Source organism: Chelonia mydas, chromosome 1 (genome assembly GCF_015237465.2).
Source record: "Chelonia mydas isolate rCheMyd1 chromosome 1, rCheMyd1.pri.v2, whole genome shotgun sequence".
NCBI classification, from domain to species: domain Eukaryota; kingdom Metazoa; phylum Chordata; order Testudines; family Cheloniidae; genus Chelonia; species Chelonia mydas.
In genome coordinates, this window is record NC_057849.1 from 333,471,606 (window position 1) to 333,490,061 (window position 18,456).

At 44.0% G+C, this 18,456-nt stretch overlaps 1 protein-coding gene across 2 annotated transcripts in view; it reads right to left on the minus strand.

Moving 5' to 3' along the window:
• Positions 1-16,404, minus strand: part of CAMK1D (calcium/calmodulin dependent protein kinase ID) — a 367,151-nt gene extending 350,747 nt beyond the window's left edge. For both annotated transcript variants that reach the window (XM_007056552.4, XM_037889306.2), the window contains exon 1: positions 16,041-16,404. In XM_007056552.4, the coding sequence (XP_007056614.1) occupies positions 16,041-16,132 (92 nt within the window). In that variant the 5' untranslated portion in view covers positions 16,133-16,404. The remainder of the gene's footprint in view (positions 1-16,040) is intronic.
• Positions 16,405-18,456: the final 2,052 nt, after the last annotated feature.

Genomic DNA, 18,456 nt, shown 5'->3' on the forward strand with positions numbered 1-18,456 from the left:
CGCGAACAATGAGCTAGAGCAGTTTGGGAGGATGCTAGGAAGTTTGGGATATGGGTGATTGGACTCAGGCCTCATAATGCAGTCTAGATGCTGGAGCTCCAGGTTGGGACCGAGGGTTCAACAATTCCTAACCTGGGATTACAAATGAGTGTAGATGTGCAAGCCCTAGGTTAACAAACCCAGGGTTTGCAACTTGAGTTCTACTAACCCTAGGCTTACATTGCAGTGTAGACATACCAATAGGCCCAAACTGACCCCAAAGGAAGAACTCCACTCACAGCCCCCCAAACTGTGCAAACCCATGGAAAGTTGTGAATCCGGCTACCACACCCAGTTAAGTGATTCATGTGGAACAGAGAAAGGACCCAGAAAGCAATTATTCAATATACCAGAAGGGATGGCAAAAGAGGAAGAATCAGGTGAAGAAAGAGGAGACTTCACCTCTCACCTACACTGGGGTCTCAAGTCATTTGAATGAACACCAGGCCACTTGTTGGTTCCTTTGTTCAAACTTACTCAACACTGGCATTCTCCCTCCTGTAATATTCTACACATTATATGGGAAACTTGCCAGGTGGATGAGGCAGCATGAATGCTCAAAATGAAGTCATAAGAAAGAAAGAAACTGGAGCGGAACTGGCCCAGTCTAGATACTTACATGCCTCCTATTCACTATCTGTCTTTCTTTTAACTCTTGAGAACGTTGTGCCCATACACTACAGCTGCTTTGTAACTTGCATGCATGGTATACTCCGCCAGACACCATATGAGTTAAAAGTCCCGGAAGCACGACAAGAGTTACCACCAAAGAATAATGTCAGACATTAGAGATGGGAAAGAACTGTTATATCATATTATCCACCTCCCCCTGAAGGATATAGCTTTCATATAGAGGATGCTTCAGATATGGAACTGAGAATAAATGCTGCATATAGTTAACTTGATTTCCTATTCTTAGTCTAGCTGAAAAGGTTTTTCCCTTCAGCAGATGGAAAGATACAGTAATGCACCACAAAAACAGCATCATGAAGCCACTGCATATAGCAGAAGATGAACAGAAATTGGCTTGAGCTGCAAAATTTGAATCCAGAGGCAAATTTTAATCAATGTGTAGGGGTATTCACATGCTGAGTTTTGGTTTTGACCCATCATTAAAAACAACCAGCCAAATTCAGCTATGGTGTACATGGGCATGACTCCACTTGAATTTGACCCAGTATTCCCTTGAATTTGACATCACTACAGAAATATGAACTACATAATAACACCACAACACATTTATGCAGCTTCTTTCATCCAAAGATCTCTGGATATTTTCCAGCACTGATTAATGAAGCCACACATGTAAGGTCAGTACCACAGAATCCATTTAACACACATGTACATAGAAAGTTGTCTCAGTTCACACATGGCAAAATCAGGAACAGAACTCAAAAGTCATACTTTCCATTGTTCCATTGTTCCATAACCACTGGACCACATCAACAGCCACAAGAAGAGAAGAGTTGCTGTAGCATCACCCCATCCCCAAACTAGACATAGGCGTGCGGGACTTGAGTCATAACATGAAACTTCAGGTGGTGTTTAGGTCCTCGGTGGAAAAAGGTTGAGAGCCACCAGGCCTAGCGTATGCATTCCACTGTCCACAGAAACTGTGCCTTATGGCAGAATGGCAACTTCATCATCTGGGATTTTATCTGCACTCTTTGTTTTGTTTTTTAAACTTAGCATTCCTATAGTACCGTGGTTCTTAACCAGGGGTCCACAGCCCCTAGGGTGGCTGTGAGCTGGTTTCAGGGGGCTACAGGGCCCCGAATCATGGCGCCCCCGCAAAGCTGAAACCGGGAACAGAGCCATGGGGCTGAAGCCGTGAGCCCCACTGCCCCATGGGGCTGAAACTGGGAGTGGAGCCGCAGGGAGCCCTGAGCCCCAGCACTCCCCCAGGGCTAAAGCCCCGAGCCCCAGCACTCGCCCTGGTCTAAAGCCCTGAGCCCGGTGCCCCCATGGGGTGAAAGCCCCAAGCTCCCATGCCCTGCCTGGAGACTTGAGCCTTCCTCACCCTGTGGTTGAAACCCCAGCCCACCCAGTGGCTGAAGTCCAGAGCCCTGAGTGCCCACACACACACACACATATATACCTGGTGGCCGAAGCTAGGAGCCCCAAGGCCTCCCACTGGTCCCTGGCGTTTTTTTTAGTATGTTGGGGGGGGGGGGGGAGGGCCTCTACTAATGAATTAAGTCGCACAACACTCCTGTAAGGTAGGTCAGTATTATTATTCCCACTTCACAAACAAGGAGGGAAAAGCAGAGAGGCATTAAGGGCCAGATTTACAGTGGTATTTAGGCACCTAAAGACACAGATAGGCATCTAGTAGGACTTACAAAAAACAACTAAGCAGGTTAGGCACTGATCTCCCATTGACTTTTGTACATCGGCAACCTAGGACATAGATGGGACTACAACCCAGACCTCTCAGTTCTGTGCTTTAACCAATAGCCCATCCTCGGTCTTTTGACTTTCCCCTATTGCAGATAATGACACACGACTATGCTTACCTGTCATATTAATATATTTTCAGTTTTATTTCTGTTTATGATCTCTATTAATATGTGTCAGGGTTGCACCTGCTTGCTTGTCTGAGTAAGAATTATCTGAGCTGTCAGTAAAGAATATTAAAGTTGCTTGATTTTTTTTTTAAATGGGAAGTGACAGGACCAATTATAACAGTTGATTCAATGTCCTGGATTGTGAAGCTCTCTAAAGCCTTTTATCTAGCTCTATCTTTTAATAGGCTAGGATTTATGTCTATAACATCTCTCTGAACAACATGGTCTCACGGCTTCTGCTAAAAGTACACTGCATTAGCCAGTGCAAATGTCAATTCTGCATTAGAAATACGAATATAACAATCCAAGTCTGATGTACTTTTGTTGGCCAGCTTCTGTTCTCGGTTACTTCAGTGTCAATCTGGAGCAACTACAGCAAACTGGAACAGCTGAAATCAATAAAATTACTCAAGATTTACATTGGTGTAAATGACAGCAGACAACTCTCTTTTTCCTTTCGACATCTCCTACTTAAAGTGATGCACGAAGAGTTTTCTATATATCTAGGTTCTTACATGGCCCTTATCACTCTAGTATCTGAGCACCTTGCACCTGTTTACCTTTGAGAAGTTTTCTGTTGAAACTTCAGCTCATTCCCGACTTCTTTTCTACATGTGAGCTGATTCTTGCCTGGTAAAAAGCACAAGCCCTCCCCAAGTCAGTAAGGTGGGACATTAGCTTGGAAAAGAGACAACTATGGGAGCACATTATAGAGGTCTATAAAAGCATGAATGGTGTAGGGGAAGTGAATAAGGAAGCGTTATTTAACCCTTCATGTAACACAAGAACCAGGGGTCACCCAATGAAATTAATAGGCAGCAGGTTCAAAATAAGCACAAGAAAGTAACTTCTTCACATAACCCAGAATCAACCTTGAAACTCATTGCCAGGGGATGTTGTGAAGACCAAACTATAACTGGGTTCAAAAAAGAATTAGATAAGTTCATGGAGGATAGGATAGGTCTACCAATGGCTATCACCAAGATGGTCAGGGATGCAACCCCATACTCTGGATGTCCCTAAGCCTCTGACTTCCAGATGCTAGGACTGGATGACAAGGGATGGATCACTTGGTAATTGCCCTGTTCTGTTCATTCCTTTTGAAGCATCTGGCCTTGGCCACTGTTGGAAGACAGGATACTGGCTTAGACGGACTGTTGGTCTGACCCGTATGGCCATTCTTATGTTCTTACTAGGTTTTCTCTCACCCTTTCAAACCTGTTCTTTCCTTTATTATAATTTCTAGCCCAAGTAAACACAGATTAAAAAAAAAGGAACCTATTAGGGTGGGCCAAGGGGGTATAAATAGAAGTATAGGATTGAAATTAAATAAAAAGAATATTTACACTGATATCAGGACAAAATTCCTAATGGCAAGAGCAATTAGACAATGGAATAGTCTCCAGGGAAATGGTGGGGAAAAGACTAGATTGAGCAAAGCCCAGGAGGATGGAATTCTGTTGCGAATGATCCTGCACTGTCCATGTAGATAGACTAACTATTCTACTCCCTCTTTTCTTTCTATGATTCATCAATTCCACTTTATCTTTAAGCAGCTGGGTAATAAGAGTAAAAATAAAGTAATGGCAATAGTGCATAGATAGTCCTTTATATATTCAAAGTCTTTTACAAGTGTTAACTAATTAAAATTAATTAGATATACAGTCCCAGATGGAAAGTTATATAAATATGTCTAGAAGAAGCTGGTGATGACCCACCACCCACCTTCAAGAGACAGCACAGTCCAGTTTATAGGGGCACTGAACTAGGATTCAGGAAACCTGGGTTCTAGCCCTGATTTTGCTACTAAGATCTTGTGTGACCTTTGACTAACTCTGTTTCCCACCCTTTGTGTTACCTATAGACTGCAAACTCTTCTACATAGGGATTTTCTCTTACTATGTAATGTATATACTACTATGTGACTAGTACAATGGAGCCCTGACCTGTGTTGAGGACTATTAATGAGTTCAAGGCCAGAAGGGACCACCAGATCACCACGTCTGACCTCCTGTACATCACAGGCCACCAACAGCACCCAGCTCCCACACACTAAACCCAACAACCAAAATTAGACCAAAGTATTACAGTCCACAGCTGTATAAAGGTACTATAATACAAATAATAATTACAGTGATGTTATCTTTACATTCCCCTCATCAGGGCCAAGACCCAAACATATACAATATGTTCAGTATTTGCTAGTCTCCCAAACCAAAACAAACAAAAAAACCCCAAGATCATTCTCAAATGTGGGTAGGTCACTGTGTTGTAGCATTTTGAACTACCAACGCTCCACCCTTTTCTGAGAACTCTTACATATCAAGCATCATAAATGTAAGCATATTTCTGGGTAGTAGAATAACATAGTTGGGCAGGCATTTTTAATGGGGTATTCTGTTAAACACCATAGGGATATAACCATGTTTCTATAATATTCTAACACTTGAATAATGATACCTTGCACTAACAGAACAACCTTCATTTGAAGATCTTAGAAGGATGTGCAAGCCTGAATTCATTTTCACAACACTGCTGAAAAATATATTAGGGTCTGATGCTGCCCTCATAGAAACCTATGCCGTAACTGCCATTGACTTCAGTGGTGCAAGCTAACGCGTTACAAACAGAGAAACCAAAGTAACAGAGTTTAATAAAGACCAAGATATGTAGATCCAGGTACCAAAACTCACAAACGATTTTCTCCAGAGGTACAGAGCACCCATAACTCCTATTAACGTTGGCTTGGATTTGTGAGTCCTCTGCATCTCTGATGATCACGCCATTGCTTCAGGCGCCCTCAGGTTTTGAGAGAGAGCAAGAGAACAGGGCAGGAATAGAACCCATAGAAAATTAAAGGAGAGAGCAGGTTAACTGTCAATTCCAAGAGCCTCTGTTCAGGGCTCCTAATCACATTGCTACTGATGTTAACTCTCCATGTTCATTTGCATTGTTAAAGAGTCTTTTCTTTTGTTCCTCCTGGAAAGTGTAATTAGACGGCAACTATATTGTTTAAATTGGAAATTTATGTGAAAATTAAAAGGGATTCCTTATGAGAACTTGATTTTTTTAATCCAAAATCACCTCTCCACATGCACTCTGCCTCCATCCTCTGAAAAAAAAAGGCGGGGGGGGGGTGTATTTTAGTTCTTCTTCCTGGTTACATAGGCTGTTTGTCCAAAGTAACCATTCTTTCTAAATGTGATATCTGATACTACCAAGGAAAAGAGCAAGAGAAATCATTGATCTATTGCAATAGGAATGCCGAAGCTCTGGTTTCAGATGTTTTACAGTCAAATCAAATCCAAGAGTCTCATTATCTCAATAGATTTTTCTCAGCACAGCTAGTGTTAAAAAAAAAAATTCGCTTTTCAATTCAGCCAAGAAATTTGAACAACAAAAATACATATTAGTTTAATTTAACCTATGCAAGTTGTTTGGTGATTAAATCTGGCATAAAACTCAATACAAAGATTTCAACGTGAAAACACCAGAAAAGGGCCTTGGAAAGTTCATTGCAAAATCTGTTTTTTATAGTTTCCTTTTTTAAAAAAGAAAAAAAGAGTGATTGACACATCTACAGAAAACTATAGGAACTGCTAAGCCAGACAACACACATCAGTAGTTAGATTAGCTAGATTTATGAGTCAGAATGATTTTTGAAAATGATGACAACAGAAATATTTTGATAGCTAGGCTATTTGATTTGTCATTAAGTAATATATTTGCAGCTACGTACATTATTATTATTATTGTTATTATTTATACTGCACCACTGATGTTCAAATCTATTTACAGACTGAAAAAGTGCCAGATCCCTGCCCCGAGGAACTCTTTCATTCCTCATCTGATTCATTAACCTGCTTCCTAATAATATCTTTTCAGTTCAACCTTGTTTTCATACTACTGGAAATGACTGGAAAATTAAGTCCTATTAAATAATCATGAGTGTAAACTGTGACTCACCAGTTAAGTGAATGCCATTACTGGCAATAAATTGAGAACCTTATTATAAGCTTTCATTATTATCATACAAACCAAAACAGTGAAACTTTATTTGGTATAAACTGTATCCTTTGATGCTTTACAGATGTAAATTAAAAATAATTCAAAACCATATTCAGCATGTAGCAACATGTAAATACACTGTGTAGGGAATAAAAGTATTTGAGGTGAGTAGCAGAGGGAGAAAAGAATTTTTTTTCCAGCTGATATTTGAAAAGAGGTGGATGGTGAAGGAGGCAGGCAGGCTGCTCCAGGTGGCAAGAGATGTAGAGAAGAAGGATTTCACACCAACAGCAATGAGATGGAGAAAGGAAGGATGGTCTTGTGGTTAAGGCACTAATGCAGGACTTGGGAAACCCAGGTTGAGCTCTATGCTCTACCACAGATTTCCTGTATAACCTTAGCCAAGTTAGGGCTTATCTACACTGAAAATGCTGCAGCTGTACCGCTGCAGTTGCACCGTTGTAGCGCTTCAGGGAAGATACTACCTATTCCAGCCGGAGCGGTTCTCCCATCAGCGTAGGTACTCCACCTCCCCGCGAGGCAATAGCTAGGTCAACGGAATTCTCCCGTCAACCTAGTCCTGTCTACACCAGGGGTTGGGATTTTTCATACCCCTGAGCAATGTAGTTATACCAACCTCATTTCCTAGTATAGACCAGGCCTTTGTGTCTCTGGGACTGTTGCTGCACACCTCATGTAGCCATTTATACCTGTGCGGAACACTACTGAAGAATGGCAGTATTTTACACTCACTTTGTTCTGGTGTACCAGGTGCCATGCAATGGTGAATTGCCAATCGATGAATTATTATTATTAATGATTTGCATTACAGTAGCTTCCAGGAGCCCCACTCATGGCCCCGGAGCCTGTTGTGCTAGGCGCTGTACAAGCACAGAACAAAAAAGCCCCAAAGCGCTTACTATTAATCCATACGAATGCTGCATTGCTGCTCTAACCATCTCCTCCCCACCCCCACTCCCATTGTTTAGTGGGAATGACAATACTTCTCTATGTCCCAGGGAAGTTGGGAGGATAAATACATGAATGGTTGGGAGGCGCTCAAAAACTGCAGTGATGGAGGATATGGAAAGACAAACTGTGGAAAAAGAAAGGAGGGTGGTGCTAGATGAGGGGGAAGACGCTGAGACGGAAGTCGTGGAAGCTAACATTTGTAAAGTAAACTGGCGCATGCCAGGGAACCAGTATTGTATGTGAACTGGCTACCCCCCAACAATCTGCCTTCTTGCAGGTCTTTGATTAAACAATATTTTCAGACCTGCCCTGGATGTTTAGGAGGCTTAAGGCAACCTGACCTCTGTGGTACCTGGGCAGTAGTTTTGCCTGGTTTAGTGGACCAGTGACCACTTCAAAATCTGATATCTGATGAAGCATCGTGGCTAGAAAGTAATGCTATAAATCACTTCAGCGCTGGGAAGAATTCCCTCTTTCAGCCAATGGTCAGCAGTTTTTTTTCCTCTAGCCTTGTTGATTCACTTGTTATCAGACCTTAATTCTGATTACCATCTTGCCTTTTTTCCCCTCCCATTTCAATGCCCTATTACCATTAATACTAGACCCAATGTTCTATACTATCTAAGAGCCTAAAATCCACTTTGCAACTTGTAAAAACCCATCATTTCTAACTCTAGTAAATGCTGGTTTCTAAAGTAAGACTGCAAGATAGCAATCAGAATGACCTGATTTTAAAAACATGAGTATCACCATAAAAATATTAGGAAGAATAAGTTATTGATCCTGGATCAATAAAACTGTGTCCATTAAAACTTCTCAGCAGTTTCACAACATGTAAAGAAATGTTAGTATTTGTACCTCAGCTTTGAGTCCTCCACCCAGAGAAGTTGTTGTATGTTCCATGCTGTTGTGACATCACAACCAACTCCTGTATCCAGGTGCTCCAATGGCAATGATCCATAGAGTTTAAGGCCAGAAGAGACCATTAAACCATCTAGTCTGACCTCTGGTATAACACAGGCCACAGAATTCCATCCAGTTATTCCTGTATTGAGCCCAATAACTTGAGTTTGACTAAAAGCATGTGTTACAGAAAACATATTACACAGTCTTGATTTAAAGACTTCAAGAGATGGAGAGCCCACCACTTCCCTTCAAAGTTTGTTCCAATGGTTAATCACCATCATTGTTTAAAAATAAAAAGGAGGGGGGGAGCTTATTTCCCATTTGAATTTGCCTGACTTTAACTTCCAGCCATTGGTGCTTATTATGCTTTTCTCTGTTAGATTCAACAACCCTGCAGCACACTGTATTTTATCCATGTGAAGATATGATACCTTGGTACCCATGTATGTCCTCTTAACACAATTAAGCAGAGAGAATATCGAACTGAGAAAAACAGATGATAAAACCCAATATTTTCTCCATTTAACTCCACTCGACAGTCATAACATGTGAACAGGGACTGCTTGTGATGTCAGCAGCAGAATAGAACTCTGTCAGTGAGCATGCCTGTTGTGTAGTGCCCCCTGCTGGCCAACATGGCTGTGCAGCATCCTGCCTCAATTTCCCTTTCACAGGTTCCCAGGAATAATCCAAAGAGGTGTATGTCCAATAACAAACCCCCTTTATTGGGGACTGGTTTATTAACATCAAATAAACCTAAAGTCAAACCCAGAGCAAACTCTCTCCCACCTCTTCTGCCCCATTCTCCTCCTGGGCACATCCCTCCTCCCGGAGGTCTCTCTGCCTACAACTGCAATCCTCTCTACCAGGCACAATTTCCCAGGCTCCGCTCAGTCTCTCCCCTTAGCTCACCTGGGCACATCCATTCCCAGGCCTGTAGTCTCATCCCTTTGTAGCCAGGGGGTTGCGGTGTTTCTGGACTCTGAGCCACTGAACTCTCTTCCCAAACTGCTTCCTTAAGGAACCTTTTCAGCAGCAGCTACAGCAACAACTCTCACTCTCCACCACCACCCGCAGCTTCCTCATCCTGTTTCCCTCTTTATAAGGCCCAGATGCCTTCCCTTATGCCCAAATGGGCAGCACATAATCAGTCACAGGTGCACTGGACACCCACCTTCCCCCTTTAAGGGGCCAGGTGCCCTGGGACAAATTCAAACAGCCCTCAGTCTTTTCAGGGATATGGAACCAGATGAGGGGCAAATATCAATTTTTTCTTTAAGTTTCGAGAAGCTATTGAAATTTCACAGAATTAAATTACAATAACAGGAGTGAAAACTATTTAATAATCTAGGTGGCACCCACAATTAAAGGTTTAATGTTCCATGATTCATCCTGACAGCGAGAACACAAATGCTTTCAAGAGGTGCAAACCTTCCTTATCTTAGGCCATCAGAAAGAAAGTTTTCTGATCAGTGAGAGCCAGAACCACCCATTTACCTGAATCCATCTATCAGCCACTCCCACCTGCACTGCCACCCAAATGCACATGGCACCATCCACTAAGAGGTGTCCTCAGCACTAACTCATAAGGCGGATATCTTCCTGCATCAGGTGGAGGAGGAGGAGGTTGGGTGTCTGCTTGCACAAGGGAGGAGGACTCCTCATTGTTTTTACAAGGGAGGAGGTTTATCCATTTCTACTAATACTATAGCATCTTGGTATGAGACCCAGCCAGTCACCCCCAAGCAAAGGAGTGAGTTTGTGATGAGAGTCAGCCTTTGTGAGCATGAGGAGTGCGTGGGTGAGTGTGATTGAGACACAGCATACGTGACATTGTGCATGTGTGCAAGAAAAGCCTTTAGTCTGTGTGTGAGAGACAGAGAAGGAGTGTGAGAGGAGAGTGCTTATGGGACAGTCTTTGAGTGAATGTGTGACAGAGTGCGAATGAGTGTGTGGGAGGGGAGTGAAAAGTAATGTCACAGTGAGTGAATACGAAAGGAAGAGTGAGGACACAGGACTTGAACAGATAGGCCCTCAGACAGTGCCACCTCTAGGTTCCTTCTACACTGCACTTTACAACCAGGTTGGGACAAAGTTACAGTTCACTTGTGGCCATGCACAACAAAGGTGTTATTATAACATAGTTTGGGATTGTCTGTGCAAATAGGGCCATATCTCTTTACTACCAAATTAAGGGAATCGCATTCCACCCCACCTTTTCAGAACAAGAGGAACAGCCCCATAACATAGATATAATAGAGTCTGCTCCCTTCTAAACATGCAAAATGATGACCCCAACAGAGCTATAACTGTAATGTAAACAGAGCCTAAATTCTACAATGATAGATGCTTTAGAAATGCAGGATGATTAGATCAAACAGACCAGCTGACCAACCTAAGGCTTTCTCCCCTTCCCAACCTCTGTTCATTCCCTCTGGGGCACCAGGCATTGGCAACTGTCGGAAGACAGGATACTGGGCTATACGGACCTTCGGTCTGACCCAGTATGGCCATTCTTATGTTCTTAACCTAATGCATAGATAGCATTCTGCATCTCATGATCTCCTGGAATGTCACATTATCAGCTTTAAAAATGACACTGACCTGGCTTTAAAATTTCAGGGGGTTACAGAGAGAATGGTATTTAAATGATTATCTATTTTCTTAACAGGTTCCATTGGTATTGTGAAACTTTACATCTCCCAGTGGCAAGTCGAGGCAGTTTTCCACCTGTCCACGTAGGTGAATTGATTGTCTAGAGCTACAACAGGTGAATTTGTTGAACTTTGTAAAGATAAACAGTGGGCCAGCTCCTCAGCTAGTGTAAATTGATGTAACTGTACTGACTTTAATGCATCCATGACGATGTCCATCAGCTGCGGAACTGGGCCAGTATTTATCACTATGTTTTTGTTTGGTTTTAGGGGAAATATATTTCCTTCTGCATTGACTTTCCTCTTTAACTGGACTCTTAGTTATTTGTCCCAACACAATATTCAGGAGTGAACACATGCAACTTCAAAAATGGGGATAAAGGGAGCAACAAAGGCACTATCAAACTTACCTACATAGAGTCTGGTTCACCACCATGTTATTCTATTTTTACACCACTGGATGGGGTGAAACTGGAGTAACACATGGATAAATCAGGACCATAATTTCCAGTGCAAAGTGATGTCAATACAAAACAAAAGAACCCAATTCCTGAAGTCAATGGGAATTTTGCCTGAGTAAGGACCACAGGACTGGGCTCCGAGAGATATTTTTCAAAAGTATTCTCTCACTCTTGCTTTCCTTCCTTCCCATGTCTTCATCTTCTCACTTCTCCTTTTTGAGCATTTTCCGCTTTGGTATTTCTTTTCTGCCCTCTTCACCTCCATTTCTGTCTCCTTCCCCTTTTTTCTTCTCTGTTTACATCTCTCTCTCTCTCACACCTCACTTTTTTATCTCTGTCTCTTTATGTCTGTCTCTCTTATGTCCTTTCCTGGTTGCCTCTTTTTCATACTTTCAGGGTTGCCAAGGAGCAGAGATTTACTGGGATTTTGCTGTTGAATAGAAGCTTTTCCCCTGTAGTCCAAGCCCTAGTGTGAAATTGACCAGGGCTATGTTTATGACCCTAGTCAATTTCATGCTGCTACCAGCACCTGGGGAAGTATGATCTAAGCCAGTTTCATACTACAGACAACTCCTTAAGAAAACACCACCCCACAAGAGCATTCACTGAAGGCAAATGACCAAGACTTCAGCATTCTAACAGGAGGCAGTTCCCTATGTGTCCCTGCTACTGTATTATACCTGAAAAACAGTTTTTCTTTCACTTTCTGTCCTGATTTGGGGGTTCTGTGCTTTCCTTACCACAGCTGATTTCATCACAGCCACCTAGAGAGATGCTGAGAACACAGAAAAAGGGCTGCTCTTGTGTTATAGGTGCTTTTAGCCCTTTGACATTTTTAGATAAAAGGTGAAAGAGAAGTACAAAATATATGCACCTTCATCTAGGACCTTTCATCTGAGGGCCGCAAAGTTTTTCAGTTCTGAGGCAGATAAGTATTATTCTACACATTTTACAGATGGGGAGACTGAGTCACAGAAATTAAGGTCCCATCTACACTATGAAAATCTATTATATTGTGGGATTGGCTTACATATGTCATTTCCAACATGGTTCAGCATTATATTGTAGAAGGGACCAAACCAGGCTTCAGCTTTGTTTGTAAATCATGTTATAAAGAACTCAATCACTTGACCCTCATAGCCTAAGATAACTCCCGACTAAAACACTGAGAGCCTGTCCACAGACTTTAATGGGAGGACCTTCGGGGCCTTGGACCCAGACCCTCAAAGTTATTTACGTTCCAACCTTCCACTGATTTTAATGGAAATTAGGAGCCTTGCCTAAATACTTTTGAGGATCTGGGCTTTGTGAGTTGCACAGCAAATGGCCTAATTTGTCAGAAGATATGAGCACTGACAAGTCCCATTTAAGTCAATGAAATTGGCAGGTGCTCGGCACCTTTGAAGGTCTGTGGCAGAAACAAAATTAGAACTCAGATTTCCTGATTAATATGCCTGCACACTGCTACTAGGGCATGCTCTCTCCGGGAGTGGTAAAGGAACTGATTCACAAATATTGGGTTTTAAATGTAAAAATATTTATAATTGTCAGAATAGGGCCAGTCCTACTTTACTTATGCCAGCTCCCTTTGACTTTGATCTGGCTTCCATAATATGTTAATTATTTCTAATTTAATTTGCCTTTCTTTGTGTGCAAAACTTTGCAGTTTGACTATTAAACCAAGTCACATCTAAAAACTTCGTTGCTTACAACTATAGTTAAATAGAGTCCTATAACCAGAGCTTGCAAATTGTGACATTAATAATCTTTAAGGGCACAAAATACTCAGTAGCTACATTTAATGAATTTCAATGGCAACAGTCACACCAGTATATTTGAACCACTGGATAAAATGCACATAGCCACCTTGGGGCTCTAACGTGCTTCCACTGATTTCAATGGAGACAGGATCGATCGGTCCCCAGACGTAGGCAGTCTTCGGTGGCACAACTCATACAATGCGGAGAACTTCACAGACAATCTTCTGTGGTGACAGAGGTTTATAATTAGGCTTGGAAGGATTCGATTTTTAATAAGTAGATGTCAGTAAATGTTGATTTCATCATACACACAAACCTACAAAAATATTTCCATTGATAATCGAAATTTACAAACAGGCAAAGAGAATGTATTAGAATTTGATTTAAATTTACTTCGTACATTTTGATATGTCATGTTGACAATTTGTGTTTTAATGGTTATAAAACTTTAATTTTTTAATCTCAGCATTAAATAACAATTATCTGTCACTCCTATTGTCTGACCCTCCCATAATTTCCCACAACTATGAAAATTTAATTAGATGAAAATAAAAAATGCTTTAAAATAAATATTGATATTATCCATCAAAAAAAATATAAATTGAATTACGCCAAGCCTATTTATAGTGAAAACCACAAAGAACAGACTTGCAGCTTTAATTAATCTCTTCATGTTATGATTTTACTTTTTCCAACACCCTTTGGTGCAGGCAAAGAATTACATACCTATGATAACAAGTAAGGACATGTTTCTTGGTACACCAAATGTTGTCAGTACAAGAACTAGACAAAGAGAATGAGAATAAACTAAAACAATAACATTTAGCACTTATACTGCATTTTGCACCTTGAAAGAGCTGTAAAACATTAGTTTGATTAACTAAACTATGCATTGTACTAAATATTACAATGTCTACTTATTATAATCCAGATGCATGACCTAGTTCAACGTTAAATGTCTAGTCTGATCCTTACTCACAGTTTGTTCACAAGGAAACCCGTGAGTTGGTGAACCAAAAATATACTAATGTTTACAGAGAGCCCTCCCTTGGAAGCAGAAAGAAATTGAAATACTATGTTAGACTAGTCTAACTGTATTTTGTAAGTGGCATATACAGTGCTCAGTATGTAAAGTACAACTTAGAATTAATATCACTTATAGTCATCCTAAAGTTGCGTGTAAAGCTTCTCAAAATACAGCTGCCAGGGACACGCAGAACGTGACTGAGCCAGATGCTCTAGAAGCCTACAGTCAACAAATACAAGCAGTCCATATGCTAACCTCTCCTAGAACTCACAGCCATCCACATTTATAATGTCTTTTAAACAAACTTTTTTTTAAACAAATACACACGCCTCCTTGCTGAAGTGATAAGTATTTTACTACATCCTGTTCCCTTTTTTTTTAACCATCTGTACACGTTTATTCTGAACCTTCAAAAAGTCTAACATTTTACTAATCTTTATGAACAGACACCAAATAAAACAAAACAATGAAAGAAGCAACAGTTAAACTATGGTAATGTACCAGATGAAACACATCCAACCCACTCTTATTATTTCTGATATTTTTTCTACGAAGAGACTGCCATCAGCTTTAGCAGAAAGCATGAAAGTCAGACTCATTGCCCCATCAAGATAGCACTCTCTCTCTCTTTCTCAGCCTATGTATATTTTAAATTACACTTCTATTAATATTTTTGATAAAAACAAACATACTAGTCTGAATACAGAGGTTAGTTGACCAGGGAGTCAGTTGGGGGGGGGGGGTCAATATTAGATATACACCCATTTTCTCTGCATACAAATATATTGCTATTTCTATTACCGATTCAACCTAGTTCTTGCACCACACACAATGGAAAAAAAAAAAAGAGTGAGATACAGTATATAAGCAGGGCTGTCTTTTGGATGCTTTCATGCCCACCAAAGTGCTGGATAGAATAGCGCACACACGCACATGCACTCACAGTAACACAAACCAAACACACTCACACACTTACTAAAACACATATAGCCACCAATATATGCATACAGAGTCATATACATACTAATACATATCAAGACATACACCAGCACACACACACACTAATTCTAACACATTTTCAAACATATATGAAACACCACACACACGAAAATGACACAATCACAAATCAGCAAGCCTTCAAATGCATACAAACACACCCATACATCCCCAATCCACACAAACCTTCTCAAACACACATTCATGAGACAAACACAAACACACACACTCAAATGCCTACAAACACACCACGATACACAGCGCCCACCTCCTCGACACACACAAAGACACACTCACGAGACAGAAACAAGACACGCCAACACCCATGCATCCCAGACACACACACACCCCCCCCCCCGACACACGCTCAAATGCCTACAAACACGCAGCAAGAGACACGCTTTGGCTCGTCCACACAATCGCACCCCACCAAACACACCCTCGGGTGCAAGCTGCCACACGGGCACCAGGCACACACAGTCTCAGACGAATACACACCCCCCCATCTGCGCCTAACTCACACACGCAAGCCTGATGGGGATGGATGGGCAGCAGCCAGCCCGCCCGGCCCCGCCAGCGGAGCGGGACGGTGGGTCCGGCTCCCACCCCCCCGCAGCAGCAGGAGGCAACCCGGCCGCACCGGCACTCACGTTCCCAGGGTCTCCTTGAACTCGAAGATCTTCTTGATGTCCTCGGCTTGCTTCTTCCAGGAGGCGCTGCCCTCCCCGTTCTCCCGGGCCATGGCAGCGGCGGCGCAGCTCTCCCGCCCGGGCAGCAGCCGGGGATGCGGAGCCCAGCGCGGGCAGGCGGGCAGCCGGCGGCACGGGCAGCTTTTGCTTTCTCTTGCGCTGCCGCTTCCTCTTTCCCCCCGCTCTTCGTGCTGCCGCGCTCCCGCTCAGACTTCCTGCTCGCGGCGGCGGCGGCGGCGGCTGGGGTTTCCGCCTGGCTCCAGCAGCAGAGCCAGCTTCCCTCCTCCGCTCCCGCGCCTGGCTTCTTCCTTCCCTTCTCTCTGCCTCCCCCTTCTCCCCCCCCCCCCCCGCCCCTTATTTCTCCCTCCTCCCTTTCTTCCCCCCTCCCTTTCCCGGTGCCCTCCCTCTCTTCCCCTCTCCCTTCCCTCTTGTCCCTTTCCCTGCCTCTCTTCCCGGCTCTCCTTCCCCCTCTCTCGCCGAGTGGGGCTGCTGCCTGCCGGGGGGATTTCCTTGTCGGGTTTTATTCTCCCCCCCCCCCCCAGGGGTTTCCAGCCGAACTCAGCTGCAGCCGCAGCCTGGCTGCAGCCCGCACGCTGCTGCTCGAGTTACTTTTGCTGCCCCCCCCCCCCCAGCAAAGTACAGAGTCGTTTTCTCTCTCCGAGACTGCGCCCGCCCGGGTTAGTTTTCTTGCAGGAGACTAAAAGGGGGCGGGGGGGGGGTTTTAGTGCGCGCCAAGCGAGCCGAGCTAGTGCGCGAGAGCCACGGAGCGCGCCCGGGTCCCCCGGCGGGGCCCCCCCCCCCGCCTTGTCTGAGGCTGCCGCCGCCGCTGCTGGCACCGGCACCGTGGCTGTGGTGGCTGGTTGTTATGGCAATGGGAGGCGGAGGGGGAAACGGCCCCCCCCCCACTGTCCCACCGCGCCGCCCCCCCCCCCCGACTCTCCCACAGCCGCGCCGCCTGTCAGTGCCCCTCCTGACTGACTGACTGACTGGCGATAATTCGCATTGCACCAAAACACGCGCACGTCAAACACCCCCCCCCCCACGGGGCCCCGGTCCACACAGAGCCCCCGCCAGCCCGGAGCGGCGCGGGCCGCCCCCCTCTGTCTGCACCGCTCGCGCGGGAGCCCCGCGCCCTGCAGGGGGGAGCCGCCCGCCTAGCTCTGCCCCCCGCCCCGCGGCTGCTGGCGGGCGCAGGGGTGAGTGCAGCAAGGGCAGGGATGCGACAGGGACGCTGCAGAGGGCCGGCGAAGCGGGCCTGGGAGGGGTGGTGAGCGGGGGCGGGGAGGTGTGTGTTTGGGGGGGCGGGGGGTCCAGCGCTGGATTTGACTGAACGTGCGAGGAGTTTTCCGCCGCCCGCTGCAGGCTGTGCTGGAGCTGCCCGAGACCCGCGCCCACACCCCACTTTTCCGAGTGGCCCAAGGCAGCTCCAAGGCCTCTTTGCTAAGGGACTGTCAAACAAGGGGGCCAGATGGACACCTGTCCACTGGAAACTGGGGGGCTATCGGTCTTTGCATTTCTGTAGCGCCCAGGTTGGGGGGCGGGAGGGGCAGGGTGCCTTGTACAAGCACGGCAGGAAAAAAAAAAACCATGGCCCAAAGCACTTCCAGTCTAAATAGACAAGAGAGACAAAAGCAGGGTGATTATCCCCATTTTACAGATGAGAAACTGAGGCACAGGGGGACATTATTGACTTACCCAAAGTCACACAATAAATCTAATCTCCTGAATCTCAGTCCAGTGCCTTAGCAGCAAAATCATTTTTCTGCTCTAAAACTCAGCCCCCCTGAGTGTCTTTACATAGGCCACCAAACAACCTTCAACTCAAGGGAGGCATTGGTGGCGGGCACTGGGATAGATCATGCAGGTGACAGTCAGGAGACATAGATTCTAGGTTCATATCTTCCACTGGCTCAGTGAGAAACCAGGTTCAAATAGTTAACTTCTCTGTGACTCAGTTTCCCCACTAGTAAGATGGAACTAAATAGGCCAGTGTTTTCAAAAGCGGGTGCCTAAAATGTGACACCTAAATCAGTGACCTCACTTTCAGAGGCGTCTAGTAGCTGGGGGTAGTCCTCTCGCTTCTGTGGGCTTTGGATCAGGCCTAAAATCTGGCTCCTAATTTAGGAACCTAAATTTGGATTTAAGTGTCTAACTTCAGGCACCCGATCTTAAAAATCTGACCAACAATGCTTACCCACATTAAAAAGGCATGTTGATATTTTCACATGAAAAGCACTATATAAGTGAAAAATATTATTAATTACTACAGCAATTACTACAGTAATGCTACTAATTAGATGCAAAGTATTATTAATCATGACAGGCCAAAGGCTCTGTAAAAGTCTCTGTAGCCCATATTGCCAAACCCATGAGCTAT